The sequence below is a fragment of the Thermobia domestica genome, chromosome 16, assembly GCF_964235325.1.
Source record: "Thermobia domestica chromosome 16, izTheDome1.hap1.1, whole genome shotgun sequence".
Classification (NCBI taxonomy): Eukaryota; Metazoa; Arthropoda; class Insecta; order Zygentoma; family Lepismatidae; genus Thermobia; species Thermobia domestica.
The window spans coordinates 50,719,615-50,739,116 of record NC_137469.1 but is presented as its reverse complement, the minus strand read 5'-3'; the positions used below and the strand labels follow the sequence as shown (position 1 = coordinate 50,739,116).

The 19,502-nt window shown below is 36.2% G+C and overlaps 1 protein-coding gene across 1 annotated transcript in view; it reads left to right on the top strand.

The window, feature by feature from the left end:
• Positions 1 to 19,502, top strand: part of LOC145672472 (limbic system-associated membrane protein-like) — a 760,540-nt gene that overhangs the window by 693,044 nt on the left and 47,994 nt on the right. Inside the window, exon 6 of the mRNA XM_081741633.1 lies at positions 2,987 to 3,121. Within this exon, the coding sequence (XP_081597759.1) occupies positions 2,987 to 3,121 (135 nt within the window). The remainder of the gene's footprint in view (positions 1 to 2,986; positions 3,122 to 19,502) is intronic.

The window sequence follows — 19,502 nt, the reverse complement described above, 5'->3', positions numbered from 1 at the left end:
AAGTGCATTTTGTTTCGGACAAACACAGCGTGCGTGAGTTTTATCAGGGTTTTTCTTTTTCCTCTCAGTTTCTTCAATTCATTATTACCATTTGTTTCATCATCAACGTCTCCCTTAGACTCACTGCATAATTGTGGAACGTTAAAATGAAAACAAATACTATATGATATGGTGTAATCCTTTTTTCTGTGTAAGATCCAGAGAAGTATTGTACTTGTTCAAAAAATTTAATATTTTCTTCGGGTAATTTTACTACAAAACTATTATTTAATTTTTAGATGTGGAAATTAATCTTATTATTTCTCCTCGTGAATCTTCTCCTATTATAATGTCGAAATATACGTGATTTGTAATACATACTCTTTAAATCCATCATATATTTGTGGCAATGAATTGGTTTGCTGCTCGATATGCAACCCACATCACAGTTTCGTATTTTGGGTTGCATGCAAAGAAAGGCGAACTTAAAATAGAACCGTGTAAAAGCTTGAATTTAAGTATGGAAGCTTGCTATCTTCAAGTATTTTAGTGCTTACAAACATTATCAAACTAATTTGAAACCCTCTAAGCTAACATACTTTTGTTCCGTCTCTCTCTAACTATACCGGTATTCCTCCTACAGCCTCAAGCAAGCTATTGCAAAAGCAAAATTTATCTATCTATAGCCACATATAATGATATATGTTTGTAAAGTGCGAAAACCGTAATTTGCACTAGTTTAATTCAAAGAATAACAATAATTCGCAGAACATAAACATTCAAAAAATGCGTTCTTTTACTAATGTAACTCTTTATTGATAAACATTATTCACGTACACTTTCAGCCAGGCATCTGCAAAACTGACGTAAAAACAAGAGTTGAAATTATATGTTTCCAGTACATGACTGTCTACAGTGTACAGGGCCCATAAAACACTATTTGTCTATGAGAATATACAAAAAGATAACTATTTTAGCTTATTGATACAAAAAGCGTATAAAAACATACTAGTGCATTTGGGTAGTCCCATGCCAACACGGACTAACTACAATTTTGATAAAATTGAAATAGATTGACATTTGTGTTGAGAACTGAAAAGTTCATCACTCGCCATAGAATCCATTCAGCACAACTTACTCCATCCCTTGGAAAACTAAAGAAGCCACAAACTTGGTTCATTCTGGCATTATAAAATTCTCAGTTCACAAAATGTCACTCTGTCTCAATTTCAACACAAATGTTGTTAGTCCGTTTTGACATGAGACCACCCATTTGTAATGACATTAATCATTTGTGTACAGTCAGAAACAATTCAGAAATGATAGCTCCAACCTATACTTAACATCATTTCTGATTGTACATTAGCCTTAATTGTATTATTGTTGGTCGTAATGTTTAAAATTTTATTTCATTTCATTTCACAAATATATGCAAATACGCTAGTAAGTTTTATATTCTTTTTATTTCGATAAGTTAAAATAGTGTTTCTTTTTATATTTTTCATAGACAAATAGTGTTTTATGGATCCCATCGTGTTTTTTGTGTACATATATCGTGAGTACTTTTGACAAAACTAACCATGAAATAATTGAAATGTCATTAGAATTTTACCCATGTTTTATTTGTTCTCTGTTCTTTCCATTCACGTTTCGGAGAAAACTACAATCAGTTTTGTTGTCAAGAATATTAAAATTAATCAAGTTGTGTCAATTATTTATCTAATTGTTTACGTCATTTTATTTTTATTATTTTGTTGTTTTAACTGTTAAAATAATGGGTCATTCCGACACTTTAATTAGTTGCAACAGATAAACACGTATGGAATACCATGATTGATTGATTGATTAATTTGATACAAGAATACTTATAATTCAAATTGAGTATTTCAACTATAATATTTGAACATTCGAAACTGGTATTTAAATTTCATATACTAATCTTTTCAAATACGTTAAAATGGTTTAATAAATTGTCAAGGTTCAAATTGTGACTTGAAAACGAATTCTTGACCTAACAGAAAACAATCTGTATCAAAGATGGGAAAATATGCCAATCGATAGATTTTTAAAGCCGAATAAAATAATATGATTGAGTGTAAAATCTCATACGTAGGTTTCGAGAAAAGAAAAAAAGAAAAAACTAATTTCTTTGTAAGTCCAAAATTTGATGTTAAACGAGAACCTTAAGAATACTGAAGCAAACTAATACTGAAACTAATACTGAAGCAAAACCCTTATTGTGGTTTACATCACGAGAATAGCAAGGCGATAATTCATAGTGTGGGTACGGAGATTCTTAGTGGGTAATGAGATTCATAGGATCGGTAATGAGATTCATAGTGTGGATAATGAGATTCCTAGTGGGTAATTTGATTCATAGTGTGGGTAATGAGATTCGTAGTTGGTAATGAGATCCATGGTGTCGGTAATGAGATTCGTAGTGTGGGTAGTGAGATTTATAGTGTAGGTAATGAGATAATGATTGATTTTTACGTTTTCATGTCTTCGTGTACATAAGTTTACGTTGAGATATCGTATCAAGCTGAACAAAATCGCCATACTTCCATGAGTATCTTTCGAGAAAATAAAAGGAAACGGATTTTGTAGCATTAAAATGTATACCGTTTGTTCATTCGTTGTGATTGAAATTTTTATTTTGTTGGAATTAATGTTAAGGTATATATTCACTGCTAAAATAATATATATGGTATTTATTAGTTGTCGTTTCCTAACGTTGGCATACATATAGAACTCTTGTTGCGCAACACTAATTGTAACATTGTTAATTGTAACATTATACTTAAGCGTACCGTGCTTAAAAGTATTATATTTTTTTTTCTCATGACTTCGCTAATTGGACTTGTTCGTCAGGCCATGATATGTTAATTATGGTAATTGCTGTGATTTAACGATTACCAGGTATTGTTTTACTACTCAAGTGTAGAAAACACGTGCCTAAGAGTTGAAGAGTTGAATGCCACATGAATTTATTCTTTTTATCTTTCAGGTTTCAACTGGAGCTGGAACTATGTCCCATTACTTCAACTTGCACATAATAGTTCCAACTGCTTTCATATTGGGAAGTGGGGAGTATCACATTGAGCAAGGAAGTACCATTAGTTTGGTCTGCATCATAGAAAATGTAAGTATAAAGATCATTCAACTTAACTGTTTTGATATATGGACTTTATGGCTCCTGGAACGTAAAGGTTCATCGCTTCTGAAACTAAACTTTATCGTTTCCTGTATCATAGCTCCTTCATAGATTAATAGAGAGTGTTAGTGGTATTGGCGCGGAAGACCAGCGTTCGGTTCACTGTGCCAGCTCATCTGGTTCCAATTCAATGTTATAACATTATCCAAAATTATTTTTCCTCACAGGCTGTGCAACTAGGAAAACCACATGGTGATTTTACCGAATAATCCAGAATTACACATATGCATTGTTTAATAGAAAGTTTTAAGTAACGTCAGTAAACTCGTAAACCCACTCTTTTAGAGGAAATTAGAGTTTTATTGAAGCTAAGTAATAATATTAGTAAATAATTACAGTAGAACCCCTCTCATCCGTCCTCGGCTGGTCTGCCACTCCAATTGATCTGACCGTGCTCGACTCAAACGTGTCCTGACTCGTCGATGACTCACGATGTCAATTGTCGTTTACTGTCGTTGCGTCATTGTTATTTACTTGCTGTTACCGCATGTCTGGATAGTGCTCCATCATCTCGTGTATCGTTTCTTTCGTTGTTCGTGTTTTCTGTACTGTACTGATCAGTTTTAGTGCTTACTGTTCATTTGCTTTTAGTATAAAGAACAATGCACTCATTTGTGAGTTCAGAGATAGATTATTTTTCTGTAAATCCATATTTTTCTGTATTTTCTGATAATTCAACCTTTTTTGCGTTCCATCTTGAACCAAGGAACGTCCATACAATAGAACGACAATCCAATAGGAACGTCCATCTTCAACCGCTGCCACGACGCTACTGAGAGCACTAGAGAAGTTGCGCTAATGCATGTGCCATGCTAGGACCTTACTCTTTCACGTACATGTAGTCGATTCGCGCAACATACCGTTTCCTAGCAATGGGACGCGTGGGAAACTTACTTTCTGGATGCACCTCGTATATAGAGAAGAACGGACAAATCCTGGTCCTCGCAACAGAGTGGCGGGTACCGTACAGCATCACGTTTTAGTTGGTAAAGACGATTTTTTTTCTAATTCATATGATTTGATTCAGCTCAATAAAAAACTATGTATATCCTGATCTTAGGACAAGTTTCCTATTATGTTATAGAATTACTTTGTAAAATCAAATTTCTCATTGTTATTCAGTACGTGTGGTATATTTATCCCTCTCCTAACCCACAGGTTTTTTTATATTTACGAACGGAGGTATACTTGCCCATATTAATTAGTAATTACTCAATTGTACCATTAATAAATTAATAACCAATTAGTAGTTCTGGTCTAATTACTAGGTCAGTTATTGTTGTTTACGTTCCACCCCCTATTATTGGTGTACAAATTCTAGTAACACAGGTCTGCGAACTGGAAATTCCTTTTCGTGGGATAAAGTGAAAAAGGTGTTTTTATCTAATTTCCGTATGCTGATCTCAAATCTACCAAGAGTTTTTTCATGTCAGGTAAGGATTTTTGACAATGTGCAGAGGAAACAGTTAATATCTTACTGATTGATATTTTAATAAGTGTGCAGTATCTATGACAATTATACCCAAATTACCAATAACAAAAATACGAGAATCAAGAAAAATATCAATTATTCAAAAAAGAGCCACACCAAATACAAATTCAACTGCGTTGTTCAATTGAAAAAGTAAGCTGTGTCCACTTTTATTTTATGGTGTTCGTGCGGATTATTTTGATTAGGCACCAGCAATAATCTGCACACTTTGCGTATACCTATTTCAATTTCTTCAACTCGTCTGCTGCCACTTGATGCCATATAGCGTCATTCACATCTATTGCTGTACCACTGACGTCACATGACGTCATTCATACCAATTACTGTGTGCCTTTGATGTCATTTGGCGTCAAGAGGTAGTTCTCATTCTAGACAGTCTCTGAAAAATGGCGCGCAGGTCTGCACGGGCTGGGTCCGAGCCCTACGGCCTAAGCCCGACCCTGCCGGCGGGCCGGGCTCGGGCCTACAAAGCATATACGAGTATCACTTCTGGCCCGGGCCGGGCTCGGGCAGTAAAATTTTAAATATACAACCATATTTCTTGGGCCTAACTTTGTAAATAACTGTACAACGATATTTATTTGACCGTTCTTTCTGGAGAACTTTTAAAGCACAACTACAAAATTAAAGTTGTAATTGCTCTAAATAAAAGTACAATTTTGCGTTAATGATTACGTTTCTGCAATTCAGGCTTATTTTGGGCTTATTCGCTTATCATACGAGCTCAGGCCGGGCTATGTTAAAACACATTTCGGACTCGGGTCGGGCCTCACATTATAATTTCACGGGCCAGGCCGGGTCCGGGCAAAATTCCAGCCCATGCAAACCTCTAGCAGGTATAGAGTTTTTATACTCCGGTAGCACACAGTGTTGGCCTGATCATTTTGTGTAGTGTGCTTGGTTGCCGCTAAACATAGTTCGTTGCAAAAGTCTAAATGTTACAAAAGTGTAGGTGGCACATTAGGTTGGGATGTTGAAATCAAGGTGGCAGCGAAAGAGTTAATGTCTTAGTAGAGTCTCTTCTTCAATTCTTTGCTTCTGTAACTAAAGTTTATAGAAAGTAATCAACGTGAGACTGAAGGTAATATAATTTCAAGCCCACGTAACCCTTCCAGTGCGTGAATTTGTTTTTGAGAATGGTTTTCTCAACTTGTTCATATCAGTTGTGTTAAACAATGCCCAATAGTTGTTGATAACATGGATAACCTTTTCCCAAGCCGAAAGCTCACCTCATTTTTAGTGCTCCTAAACGTAGAATCTCACATTGCCTTCTGATCTTAGTTTCTTGTATTGAGTAACAACAGAAATAGGGCTGTTGTAGCAAAGTGGTAAAGCTCTCACTTCCGGTTCGTGGGTTTCCTAGCTCAAACGCACCTCGCGCTACGTGAGGTTTCTTACGGGCAAAGATCGTGTACGTGGGTGTTCATGAGATTCTCCTGTTTTCTCCCACTGACCTCATTCAACCAGCTTCTAAGTTATCATCATAATAATCATCTCCTTCACTCTGGGAGTATTATCATGAGACATTAAAAAGGAACCAGAGAAATGGTTGAACTAGGTATTGAAAAAAAGGGCCTCTTTTAAACAACGTTTTAACAAGCAGCTTCATTAACCTAACTTAATAATTTAATATGTAAGGGAGGTAACAGAATGTTCTATGAATTAATCAATGATACGTTGAACTATCTCCTGATACTATTCAAGTTTGAAATTTTGACGTTTTTCATCAAGTCGTAAGAGCAGAATTTTGTCTCAAGCATAATTACAAACCTTCTCTTGTCTCTGACACTTTATCAAGCAAGTGACATCACTGTTTCTAAAGTATCAATAACTAAATAGTCGAAGAGGTATTGGCATTAATATGCGGTTTGTCTCTCTAAAGAATAGGATTCCATTTATAAAGAAGTATATAAAAGGGAAAATACATTTTGAGGTGTTTAATGTTGGTGAAAACAGTACTTCTAATAAACACATTTACATAACTTACTTTATATAAATCTATCAATTATAGGAAATGTCAACGCGATGGGATGAAACAACTAATGGTTTTAAAATGAGAATATTATATTTGACTTTTCTTTTCGTAACTCACTTTATGCAGTAAGATCTTTGAATCCTGTCTAATTAATGCAAAATATTACGTAACGTCAACATATATAAAATACAAACTGACCCACATAATTCTGTACTAATTCACGGATTTTTTAAAGTGGTAATTGACCTTAACATTTGTTGTTATTGCAACCAGGAACTGATGGTATTATGGCTATTGAGTTGTAATACAGAAGGCTTTATCGTAAGTCTTGCAATATTTCCACAACCCAAACGTTAGACGTGTGTATACGTTGTAATCAATCGTAAGTACGTGGTTGAACTAGATCAACAGATAATGTGATAAGCAGATAATTTAATGTGGAGATCACTGCTTCGTCACAGTCTTCAGTCACGGTTACGGTGAGTGCTTGAAAACGTTTTATATGTGAAAGTTACTGTGTGAGTTCCAACTCGGACATAACGCTATGGGAACAACTCACAACATATGTCATGCAAAAGAGAAAGATGCAATGAAACACCACAGAATCTCGGTGGCCATAGAATTTTCTTGTACGTTGTAAATATGTCGAAGGTGAACCAAGATCCAGTCACCCCGTGGTAACAGAGTCTGAAGTCATACGACACAACATTGAGGAAAATCCATCCATTAGTATATGATGATTGTAAAACCTACTTGGCATGTCCGAGTTCGCTGTAGTGTGTCACTTTCTCAAACTCGGGAAAATCATCAGGACACCCCGCATTGTCCCGCATAAGTTGATCCAGCTCACGCCCAGAGAAGAGATGATGCTTGGTGGCAACTACTGAAAAATCCATATGATATGTGTCCCCTGAAGACGATTGTTCATATGCTACGAAAAAGTTGTTATCTCTCCAAGATTCGAATATACGAAAACAGTAGTTGAGCAAGGGTCAACTTTCAGAACGGTTGGTGAAACAGTGCAATTGTGAGCATTAAGTTATGTTCTGTGTGGGTTAGAATTATGAAGAGGTAATTCACTTCGATCTCGTTCCTAACTGCCGTTAATGCCAACCTAGTAGCGGTTACATGCTGCACTACAACAAATATATTATGTATAGGTGAATGAAAAGCATTCTTTAGTGCAAACGGATAACACAAAATGTCAATCGCCCCAAAAAACTTGATGGCATCAGAGTGATAGCACGGTAAAGTACTTAATCCTGACCTTGTCCCTTTGTATTATACCTATTTCGGTCCATGATGCACTTCCTGAAATCACTATGCTTCACTAACCAGCATTAGGTGACTGACTTTCTCCACTCTAAGGACAAACACGTTGTATTGACGTGAAAGTGAAGAACTGGCAGAAACGTGACTGCAGATAGTCCAACACGAGGGGCTGTACTTTGAATGATAACCTGTGTTCATTGTATACTAACAAATACAAGAATCTCGTGCACCACTATATTGCAAGACTTACAACGTAACCAAATCTCTTCTGGCTAACATGTGCCCAGTAAGTACTTGTCTAGACAAGAACAATCGATACGATTTCGTGTTTGGAAAGCTATTGGTATCCCTGAGATCAATTAGTTTACAAAAGTGAATAGTATACTTGTCACTGGGTTCCCTGTGTATTATGAAAATGCAAGAAATAAAAAGTTATCTTTGGGCCGAGAATACCCTTACTCTGTTGCTGCGCCATTAGCTACGTAACTCAATTTTGGCATTCTGAAGTCCATGCTTAGCTATACAGAAAACGGGAACTTTGCCATACTCCTGGTAAAGTTTAAAATATAACGGTAGGTTTAACAAATTTTCTCCCGCGAATGTATGCACACTGATAAAAGAAAAAGACAGTTTACATACTTTGCAGGTCTGCTGGTTATATCATCTATCTACATAATCTATCTATAGAGAATCTATTTATATCAATTTTAATGTGTTTAATTATAATATTATCCATTTCCTAAATTGGCAAGTCATCCATTATGAGAGAAACGAAGTATTCAACGAACTTAACCTTGCATGACAATTTAGTCTGAGGAAAGTGTGGCTAGAAATTGAATCGTCTATGATTCCTGATTACTATATGGAATTCGGTGTTCGTAAAAATAAAATCATTCGTGTATTCCTCATATAATATACCAAACTATTACATTAGAATTAGTAAATTGAAACACAGTTTGTAACACAACTGTGTAATCTTATAAACAACTTTGCATACTCACTTCTATGAATTGATTTTTTTTCAAATAAGTGACATTTCGCAGCTGAGAATGTGTGTAGTTTAACTAGTAAACCAGTTCTTCTTGTTTCTTGTAGTATAAACTGCTTTAAGGCGAAATATTTTCCTGGTTTTTGGATGCATATATGTAGCTAAAGCTACGCTGCTTCGTAATTTAGGCATTCTATATATATTTATATAGAGGCTAAGGGGAAAAAAATGAGGACTTATTTATCGATGTCACAAGCGGAAGTTCTTGTGGCCTCCGAGACCTTCACTTGGAAAGAAGAAGAAGAAGCCTTGGAGATAACAACTTAGCAACCAGATAATGTCGTACTGCAGGGTCACCACGTGGCCGCCTCCACAATATATTACCCACAACATATCCAAGGTTATTACAAAGAAAAAGGATCAGCGCTGTTGTATAACAACTACGTTCTTTTCTTGAGAATGTTTTTCATAATTCACAGATCTTTCCTTTATAAAGATATATACACTAAAAAGTGTGTACTGTCACAGAAATATAGGAAGAAGTTAAATAAAATAGAAAACGATGTAGAATACATTAAAATATCCTATTAAAGTTTGTAGCTGTAGTGATTGCCTTTATATGCTGAAATATGATAAACTATCATATTCAGCTATACGAGGGGGAGGTGCTTGGGGTCTCGGGTTCGATCCCAGCCCCCGCCAAGTGAACTTTGTGGTGGACAGACACCGCGTGCGTGGGTTTCCTCGGGTTTCCCCCGTTTCCTCCCACTTTCTTCATTCCACCATTTCATTCATTACTCATCATCACCGTCTCCTTTAGCCTAACCAGCATAACCGTGGGACGTAAAACTCAAAGATTTCATTTCATTTTTATACGAGGGGGACCAAAAAAAACGGACTGAAATCACGCGATTGTTGCTAGGCGTAGTAGAGATTTCTTCCGCTAGGTGGGTCTAGTAGAGACTTTCTCAAATCATTTACTCAAGCGGTGTCTGCGTAGGAAGTTGATGTTTGAATGTAGCGTTGACTTACTCAACTGCTCTTGTTTGCCGCCTGGAAATCGTCATGAAAGATTTAAAAGAACAAAACCTATATTAGAAAATTTGGGGTTTTTCTTGAAACGGAAGCTTACCAAATGCTTTAACAGGCTTTAAGAAGAATGCTATGAGAACACACAAGTTTGCGAGTAGTTTTAGCGGTTTAAACATTCTGAGATCAATGATCAAGGCCATTTTCGTTCTGGGCTCACCTCATTGTATCAAAACGAGGAAAACATTGAAAAAATCCGCAAAAAATTAAGGAGAATCGTTGTTTCACGATCGTCGAAATTTCACAACAGATAGTGTGTTGGAGCTCGTCATAGCGGATTTTCAGTGAGCATTTGTCGCTAAGTTTTTTCCTCCACTGCTCACACAGGATCTGGATATTTGGGCTCTCACGACCAAGCTATCGTCCCTTACCCTACGTATTTGCTAGGCCTAGCCCTGTGAGACTTTTATACAGTATATTGCCAAGAGTGAAAAAAATCTAAAAGAGAGGCATTGTGATGATATGGAGAGTGTAAAAAGAGCTTAGCAAAGGGCACTGGACTATATCCAAGTAGAAGAGGTCCAGAGTTCTAGAACAAAAGTACGGTTTCCTTTGGGACACCCGCTCGTAGATATACAAATACTTATGAATTTAAAAGACACACCTGGAGTTGTAAGAACGTCAGACATCTGGGTTGGCAATCCCTAGTTTTGCAGTTGGTTCTATGCTGACGCTTACCAGTCGAGACAGTAGCAATGATTATGTCGCCAATTTTAGGGAACACGAGCATCATATGGTCTAGATGATATCCCCGTGCAATGACCCCATATTTCAGGATAATGCGCCAAATCACATACGTCGAACGGTTGCAGCGTGGTTGGAGGAACATGAGGATGACGCTGAATACCTGCCCTGGCTCACTCAATCTCTTTAGCAGAACATATTTTAACATTTGTGGTCCGTTTTTGACGTGAGAATCCGGCATACCTTTCCATCTCCATCTTCTCTCAGAGAATTGAGTTGAGTTGATTTTGAGTTTAACGCCCCGTTCAGCAGTGAGGCTATATGAGACGTGGACCTACTGATTAACGTGGAATTCGGATCATATGAGCTCCCGCCGGGAATCGAACCCGGGCCTCCCAGGCCAAAGGCGCGTACGCTAACCACTTGGCCACGAAGAGATCTCTCTCACAGAATTGGCAGTAACTGCTGCTCTCCCTGCTTAATGGTGCAATATATTACTTGATACCATTTAAGCAATCTATGACTCCGTTCTAAGTCGCATCAGAACTATTCAGAGGGTTAAATATGACCCAATGCCATATTAATCTGGTTAATTCCACTTTTCTGTGGTATCTCAATTAAATTGATAACTACCTGTATTTTAAAATATAAAAATATGAAGGATCTGAGATAGAATGGAAATTCTTGCTTGATCAAAGTGAAAACGAAATACAGTAGGTTCCTAAAACGGCACTCCATAACCCGGTTGTCCAAATAACTTGGCCACACTCTGACAGGGCTAGAAAACCCCTCACGCAGGATCCGTTCAAGGTCACTGCTGTGTATTATTCTGCGGCCTGTCTTATCAGGTAAATTACTGTACGGTGTGTATTAATTTTAATGTACATTTTCATTTTCATGTACAGTAAAGGCCTTCTTAAAGTACATGTTTTTCCTTTGTTTAAGTTTAATTGGGCAGTTTATTCTCTATTGTATTCTCCAGCAACCAGTACATACAAGTACAGTACTGGATTTTCTGAGGAATACTTGTACTTATTCTTTTTTAACCCAATTTCCGATAACCTGGCATTTCCAGAATCTCGGCCACCCTTCTGTACACTTTAAGCCGAATTTTCGCTACTCTATTGTAGTAGTGGAGAAAAGAACAATTTTAGATGCAATTAGAAAGACATGGTGGCTGGAACATTGTCTGAAATCCTTCTGTATCTCGAGCTAAGTGACATAATATCCGTGGAAAGGAAAAGAAGAAAAGGGGGGAAAGGAAGGAATAACAATTTACAATTGGTGGCCGGTATTAAAACAGGACATTCCTACGTGAAGATGAAGAAGCTAGGGAAAGGCTGTGGCGCATGGAAGGTTTTTTTCAATTGCAGCAAGTTATCTGCCAATAATGGAAGAATACAAATTGGGGATTAGCATGTAACGTAAAGAAAAAGCAGAAAGGTACAGGGTAATTTAGTGATAACATTTGTGAAGTAAGCTTGACGCGAGTAAGCATGAAATGTACTTAATTAATCCTTTAACCTCGCACGCTAACATTATTTACAATAAAGGATATATATATGTTTAGTAAAAATTTATAAATATGGGGGAATTCGTACAAGGAGAGATTCGAGAAAATGAAGGAACACCGAGAAAATCCTTGAACACAATATTATCTACTAAGAATTTATATTACCTGCGTTATTAAGGTATTTTACGCCCCTCTAAACGCAAGAAAATTTTGTGCCTCTCCACCTTATTTGTTCGTATTCAGTATTGGCCTAAACAACATAGCTGCGCTTATATACAATGAAACGCCAGGGGGGGGGCATACAGAATCTAATATACAAATTACGCTGGCAGTCTCAGTTGTTTCTATCGCAACGAGAAAACTCAGTGTTGCTGTGGTGCAAATTTTGTTTTCGTACGACACTTCAATCCAGATGTTTTAACATGCCATCCTAGGGCTCAAACTCCTGTCCCAGTGGCTAAATACAAGCCTGGTTTATAACCAAGAACCAATCAGACAAGAGGTGAGCGCTCTACCATTGAGGTACAACGTCCTTCCAGCAGCGTAAGCGTACTTCCGAAGAAAATATATGAACCATCTTTCTTGGGGGGTATTTATTAACAAAACCTTAATTGACAAAAGCTTAACTATAAGATCTCGTCTTGATAGTTTAAACTATACCACTGCAGTTACCAGCACGTACAGATGGACCGAATACAGATAAACGAAGAGGTGAATTAAAGAAGGGACACCCACAAAACACTTTTGCGATAAACCCTGTTGTTTTGTTTTTAAATTGGAAAATCGTCATCATTCCTAATATTGCGTGAAATTGAAACCTTAAAAAAATGATTTCCTTATTTAATATTCATCTTCTAATTTTTGCTAATAGATAAACCTAACTTTGCTTATATGACTGATATATTTCGAGTTATTTTCATGTTTTTTCATAGTGACTTCTTATATGAATTCGCATTTCTTTACTGGCTTTTATTTTAAAAAATTCCAGGAGCATTGATTTTGTCTTCCTAATGAACTAGGACACAATAATTATGAATACCCCATTATTATTAAAATAAATTTTGTGCACGTGATAACAAAGAACCTCAACTTATCATTAAGCTTTTATTTTCTGACTTTTAAGAATTGTGCACATCTTAATAAGACAAAAAGAAGCCAAAAAAGAAATATCAGAAAACTTATCTCATTTTCAAACTTGAAATAGTAGATACCTGACGCAAACAAGATTGTATGATTGTAAGAAAGATTTTATTTTCTGTCTCTGTCTTTTGTAGCTATGCCTTTTAGCTTTGTTTCTTTTTCCTTCTGTTGCTGTTATCCGCTTTAACGAGGTTTTTATACAGAGAGTTTATTTATTTAATTTGTTTTTTCTTATTATTTTTTATTTTCCTTTTTTTCTATTTCCCAAGTCTTTACAATATGTTTTTTTCCCCTCACAATGTGTTTTTTATTCTTCTGTTGCTTGTAGCAAAAATAAAAAAATCAATTGCATTTCTTAAGAATCCCACCAGGTTGACCTTGTTTGTTTTTTTGTTTACTTTTGTTTTTTTTTCTTTTCATGAATCTAATGTCTTCCGTTTATTGTAGTCTTCAGGAAGTAGAAGTTTCCGAAAGCCTTTTTCTTTTCTACTTTTACTATTTTTTGGTTGTCATTTTTTTCTTTCCTTTTCTACTTTCTTTTTTTGCTTTTGTTTACTCCTGCACTAACGACCATCGCGTTTTCAAGGTAACTGCACTTGTATTGGTGATGATGGTCTTGGCAAGAACGTAGAAGAGGTTGATTCTCACACCCCAAGAGTAGAATAATGATTGTTACGATAGGGTATAGATATGGGAGCTAGGTACGAGTAGTAAATTGAATGGATGGGCGGAAGGAATTAGGTAAAAAAAAAGAAGAAGAAATAAAGAAAGTAGAGAATGCAGTTCTAAAGAAACGGAAGAACCGAATAATGAAAGACAAACGAAAGAAAGGACGATATATAAGTAACGAGACATACTCACGGAATTACAAAATAAGATAAAGGAAAATACAGCAAAGAAATCTCCTTTAAGAGCTTTTCTCATTTTTGAAAGTAAAATGAAAGCAGAAAAAAATAGGAACAAATGTATTTATGAGAAGGGGATATTTTTACTTACGTATACTTATTACAACTTACGGCGTGGTTTCGTATTTTCGATCAATTCATATTTTTATTAACCAGTTAGTGTGTATTCTGTGTTAACGCATATGCCATTTTCGTTTCCATGTGATAACACAGGGCCAGTAAGGAAAGTGAAAATACTGGTAGAAACACCAACAAACATTCACAAAAAGTTCGCTAAAGTTGAAACATTTATCCACACCCTATTTCTCAACGTAAATACCACGGTTATCGAAGCATTTATTCAATATCGATGTAAGCTTCTGGATTCTCTCTCTTTAACCATGTGAATTACATCTTGATTCCTACATCCGTCTCAAAGCTTAGTCTACCCCTGTTTCTTAAAAAAAAAAAAAATCACGATTACCAAACTCCAGGATCTGTAACTGATGGTGTAGTACTTTCCACTGAAACCTTACAAGGAAATCTTTGGTTGCTCCTAATACTTTATGATTCTTGCCCTAATGTTACCCATAAAAATAATACCGTAGAGTTGAATCTGAATAGTACAGGTAGATTTTAATGAAAGGAACTAAGAGTATGAAATAGTGGCACTCTAGGTTGAACTAAAACTTTAGCTGTCCTGCCCGACAGGTTGTTTTGGGCTCACTGTAGTCAAGTAGTGTTAGAACTTCTCAGTACTTAGGTAACCATTGAGGGATATAAGCTGTTGTTTTTTAGGTCGAAGTTTAACCAGAGACATGGGGACATTTAAGGAGGAACTTGAAGGAAAGGAGTTGGGTGTAAATCTCAAGTTCGGGAAGCTTGCTAACAAGGAACGGACTAACAATTTTCAAGACTTCAAATGTATTGTTTCCGAATGCATGAAATACATTTCTCAAAGTTTGAAGGTCAGTGTTGCTACCATAAGCATCTTGGCTGGTTACTCAAACAACAAATTTAGGTTTTCGTGTATTAATTCTCAGCCAAAAATCTTCATTTTCACAGGCAGTTATGTTATAATATGCTCCATCAATTCCTGCTTCTTTGCAACATACCTTCTTCACGTCCCTCAAACTAAAGTCCCTTTCCAAACAATGTATTAGCCAATTTATTTTCTTCGTTACAATTACAATGAACACTCATTTATGTTACCTTCTGTTTCTTGTACTTCCTCACTAGTTTTCCATTCATTCAAGATATTTTTTATTCTTCTCCATACTCACACTATATTCTCTGACCGCCTTCTTTTACTCCCTTTTGAACGATTTCCATCTCTCAGATTACAATATTTTTACATTAAGCATTACTTGTTGGTCTTTCGTCATTCTTTATTTGAAGAGCTTCACAGTTCTTTGCTCTTGATTTACATCCTCACGGTGTCTCTTGTTTAAAAATAGTGTGTAACTCTGAAAACTAGTTGCTTATTTTACTTTCTTCCTTTGTTATCATACCAATATATATGATGTAAATACTTTGTTTCAGTCACCATTGCTTATGAGTTCTCTAATTACCTTCATCCATATTCTTTGCATCTCTTTCTTTTTCCTAACTTATCATGTTAAAACTGCTCAACCCGCGGGTTAACTGATTAAAGCAAGTATTTTTCGTGTGCGTGGTCACAGGTTCGATTTCGGGTTGAAGAGCACTAAATGAAGTACAGAAGTTTGTATTCCACCTTTAGTTGTTAGTCCGCGTCTTTCTTAGCCTTGATGTTGAACAGTATCACAAAATTTCAGCAAACAAACAATTCATGCTAAACTTGATTTTGTTCTCGCCCCACGGGAGCAAACAGTGTTACAGCGCACACCTCTGCTGTGAGGCTTTCTTAGTTTGATCCTTCAGTCGAGTTCGTGGTGGACAATATCGTGCTTAAGGGTTTTCTCGAGTTTGTCCCGTTTCCTTCCATATTTTTATTTCATCAATAAAATTTTATAATTACTCATTTGTATTAAGCATCTACTGTATATCCTTTAGCTTAAGGGATGAACATGAGATGTAAAGCTAGTTTGTTCTCGCCCCGCCAAGCAAAGTTCATTTCTCTACACCAGCTATGTGTAACAGCCAACCTGTAGGCCATTTTCGGCCCATTGAACTCTTTTTATCGGCCCGTCCTGACCCGTTACTGAAAGTATATTTGTTACGCAATGTCTTGAGTTGAATTGCAAATGTTTCGTTGATAACTGATGGTCACCTTGGAAATATTCTCTGCATTCTAACATCCAGTGTAGCACCGAACATTGTGAGACAGATTTAAAACATAGAGGGTCAAATTTCCTATTAAAATGGTAAATAAATGGATTTTTCCCTTCTAAATATGTTGGTTACCGTTATAAAAGATTTTGAATCTGTGTGATATTCATGTACAATGAGTAAGTTTCTATATTAAATATATGCGGGTCTCGTTGCCAGTAAGTCCTCTGTGATTGGCCCATTCCCTGTTCCAACTTGCACATGAATACCTTAGAAACTAAAGGAATGTCATTTGAAAAACGGCATTTGTTCTAATAATTTATTTGAAACATAAAAAGGGAAAAATCATATGGAGGAAATGAGTTTTAAGAAAATACTAGCAGCAATCAAGTCTACCGCAATACTAAATATGCGCCAGCACGAAAACGGAAAAAGGTGCATTGCACGAGCTGTACAAGTTTCAAACAATAAAAAATGAAGAGTTTTAAGCTGTAGACTGTTTTTTAAATCTCAAAGAAGAGTTTAAAACATGGTTGAACAATTAGGAGTAGATAAGGGAAAGAAGAACATAAAAGTTTGAAGAAACAAAGAGAGGAAGTTGTCATGGGATAATAAGAAATGGAAAATGAAAGTACTAGAGAAAGAACAATGCACACTAAAGGAGTAAGTGAGCCGAATACAAAAAGCACCTTTCACGTTCTCAGAAAAAAAAAAAGAATAATGTTAAACAATTCATTACAGAAAGAATTGTTTTCACAGAGAAGAAAACCCAAGAAATTGTGAACTTGAAATAGAAGGCAAGAAAGCTAAAGAAGCTGAGAAAGAAAAAAAAGGAAGATAATATGAGTACTTGAAAGAAGTTAGTAATGTCACTAAATTTTTTAGTGAATCTTGTCACGTGCACTCGTCGATACAGAACTCGCGCTCGTTATAAACCAGAAAGAGAGGAAGTGAAAGAGATATGGACAGTTACTGAAAGCGTGTTTTGGGTCGAAACTTCCACATTACTGCAGTGAGAATGTATTGTAAGTTTCTAGCCAAAATGTGTGAAAATGAAAAGGCATTTGAGGTATTTTTAAAAAAATATTTTTACTTCTTTTACTGAGGGAGAAAATATATGAAATACAATAAACGATACAGTGAAAATACTCCAACTTACATTTTATATAAAAATAATTGACACTTTCATTATGAAGTGAAGTGTTATGACTACGTATAGTTCTATCTCTCCTTGTTATATATATATATGTCTCACTTCTTACATTGTAATTACAACTATCTCATCGCTAGAGATTTTATATTGTGTGATTATTGATCTTCCCTGCGGTAGTCTTACAATTCCACATACGTGTATTTGTCTTCTTTATTTTCCTAATCTTCCGTTATTAACGGATGTTCCTGATAATTTGAAGTGAACAATGAACTATTTCGAAAGTTTGTGAATGAGTTATATGGGGTCAGGAGCAGCGGCGCAAATCTGTCTTCAACATTGGGGTGGGTGGGTGGACGGGTAAGACCGTACCCATATATATAAGCGATGTTCAAAATATTTATGAAGTTGAAAGACAATGCTGTGGAGGATCAGGGAACCAAAGTTGTCTTCAACATTGGGAGGCGGGCAGATTTGAGGCTTATTCTGAGGGACATCAATTTCATCTTACTTTCCTTTGTGACAATCGGGCACAAATCATGACATTTTCCCCCCAAAACACATTTCAAATCGGATTATTGGGGAGACAGTCCCCCCAGTTCCAAGATTGGAGAGAACATGTCTACCTCATCCCCCCTGGGATTTGCACCACTGGTCAGCAGATAATTCTTAGTTTTACCAATAAGATGGGACCACAAGTCACACTTTTGAACTACGGCTGAAATCATATTGCTATTTCCAGACAACTCTGGTTACTTGTGACTGGTGGTAATTTGACGACTATGGGCTACAAAATCATCTTATTTTAATCCACCTGGCATTTACCTGTCGAGTCATCTATAAGGGCATGTCTACTTGAAGAAAACAAACATGTACACTGGATGAATTACAGAAGAACATCTGGGGCTAGTAACATCAGAGCAGGGGCGCCCACGGGAGTCCACTGAATTTGGACCCATTCAAAACGTCCTATTTCAAAAAACATTTCTACACGTCCTCCATATAACTGTACTTATTTAACAGAAAAATAATTGATGTAGCATGAAAATTTGATTTTACACTTTTTCTGTACACTTTCCTTATACTAACAGTTTAGTTCTATAGATTTTTTTCTGAAAATATAAGTGAAACTATTTTACAATTACTTGTCGTGTTTTCGGGTGCAGAATAATATCTGTTCAATATTACACAGATGTAGTTGGTTTGTAATATTGGACCCTCACAAAATGTTGACCCAACCACATAAAAATTTCTGAGTGCTCGCGTGCATCAGAGGTTCTCTTAGCCACCTTTAGAAACATATAACATCGTGTTTTGAGTTGTGCTTGAACGTTCAAGGACGATATGTACAGAACATCCTGCGACAATATCATTTTATTTCATTTTTTATGCACGCAAATGAGATTTTGTTTCCTCTTGCATAGTTTTAAACCAACATTTTCTGCGACTAGCTTCGACTGAAACATTCTCTATAAACTACTTTAAAAATCACACAAATTAGTCCATTATGAGCAAAGTACGTATTTACTATGGTACTTTTGCTGTTTTATGTAGATATTTATTAGCATCACTCAGTAGAACTTGTAAGAATGTAGAGTTCATATATCTGCTCCTTCGTTTGTTACTCCACACGATAACAAGTTTTGAATTCGGTCTTTATAACAGATAACGAGAGCGATTTTCGTTAAAGGAGACGAGTTCGTTAAAGGAGTAACATCTTCAAGGGAACGGGTACGTAAGAGTACTATATTGTTTGAAATACATGGCATGCTATGCAACCTATACAACACCAAAGTATTGTTGGTTGCCTACGAGAGGAGGATACGCATTTCTTACCGCAAAAAATTCATTAGCCTTCAGTTTCCCGTGACC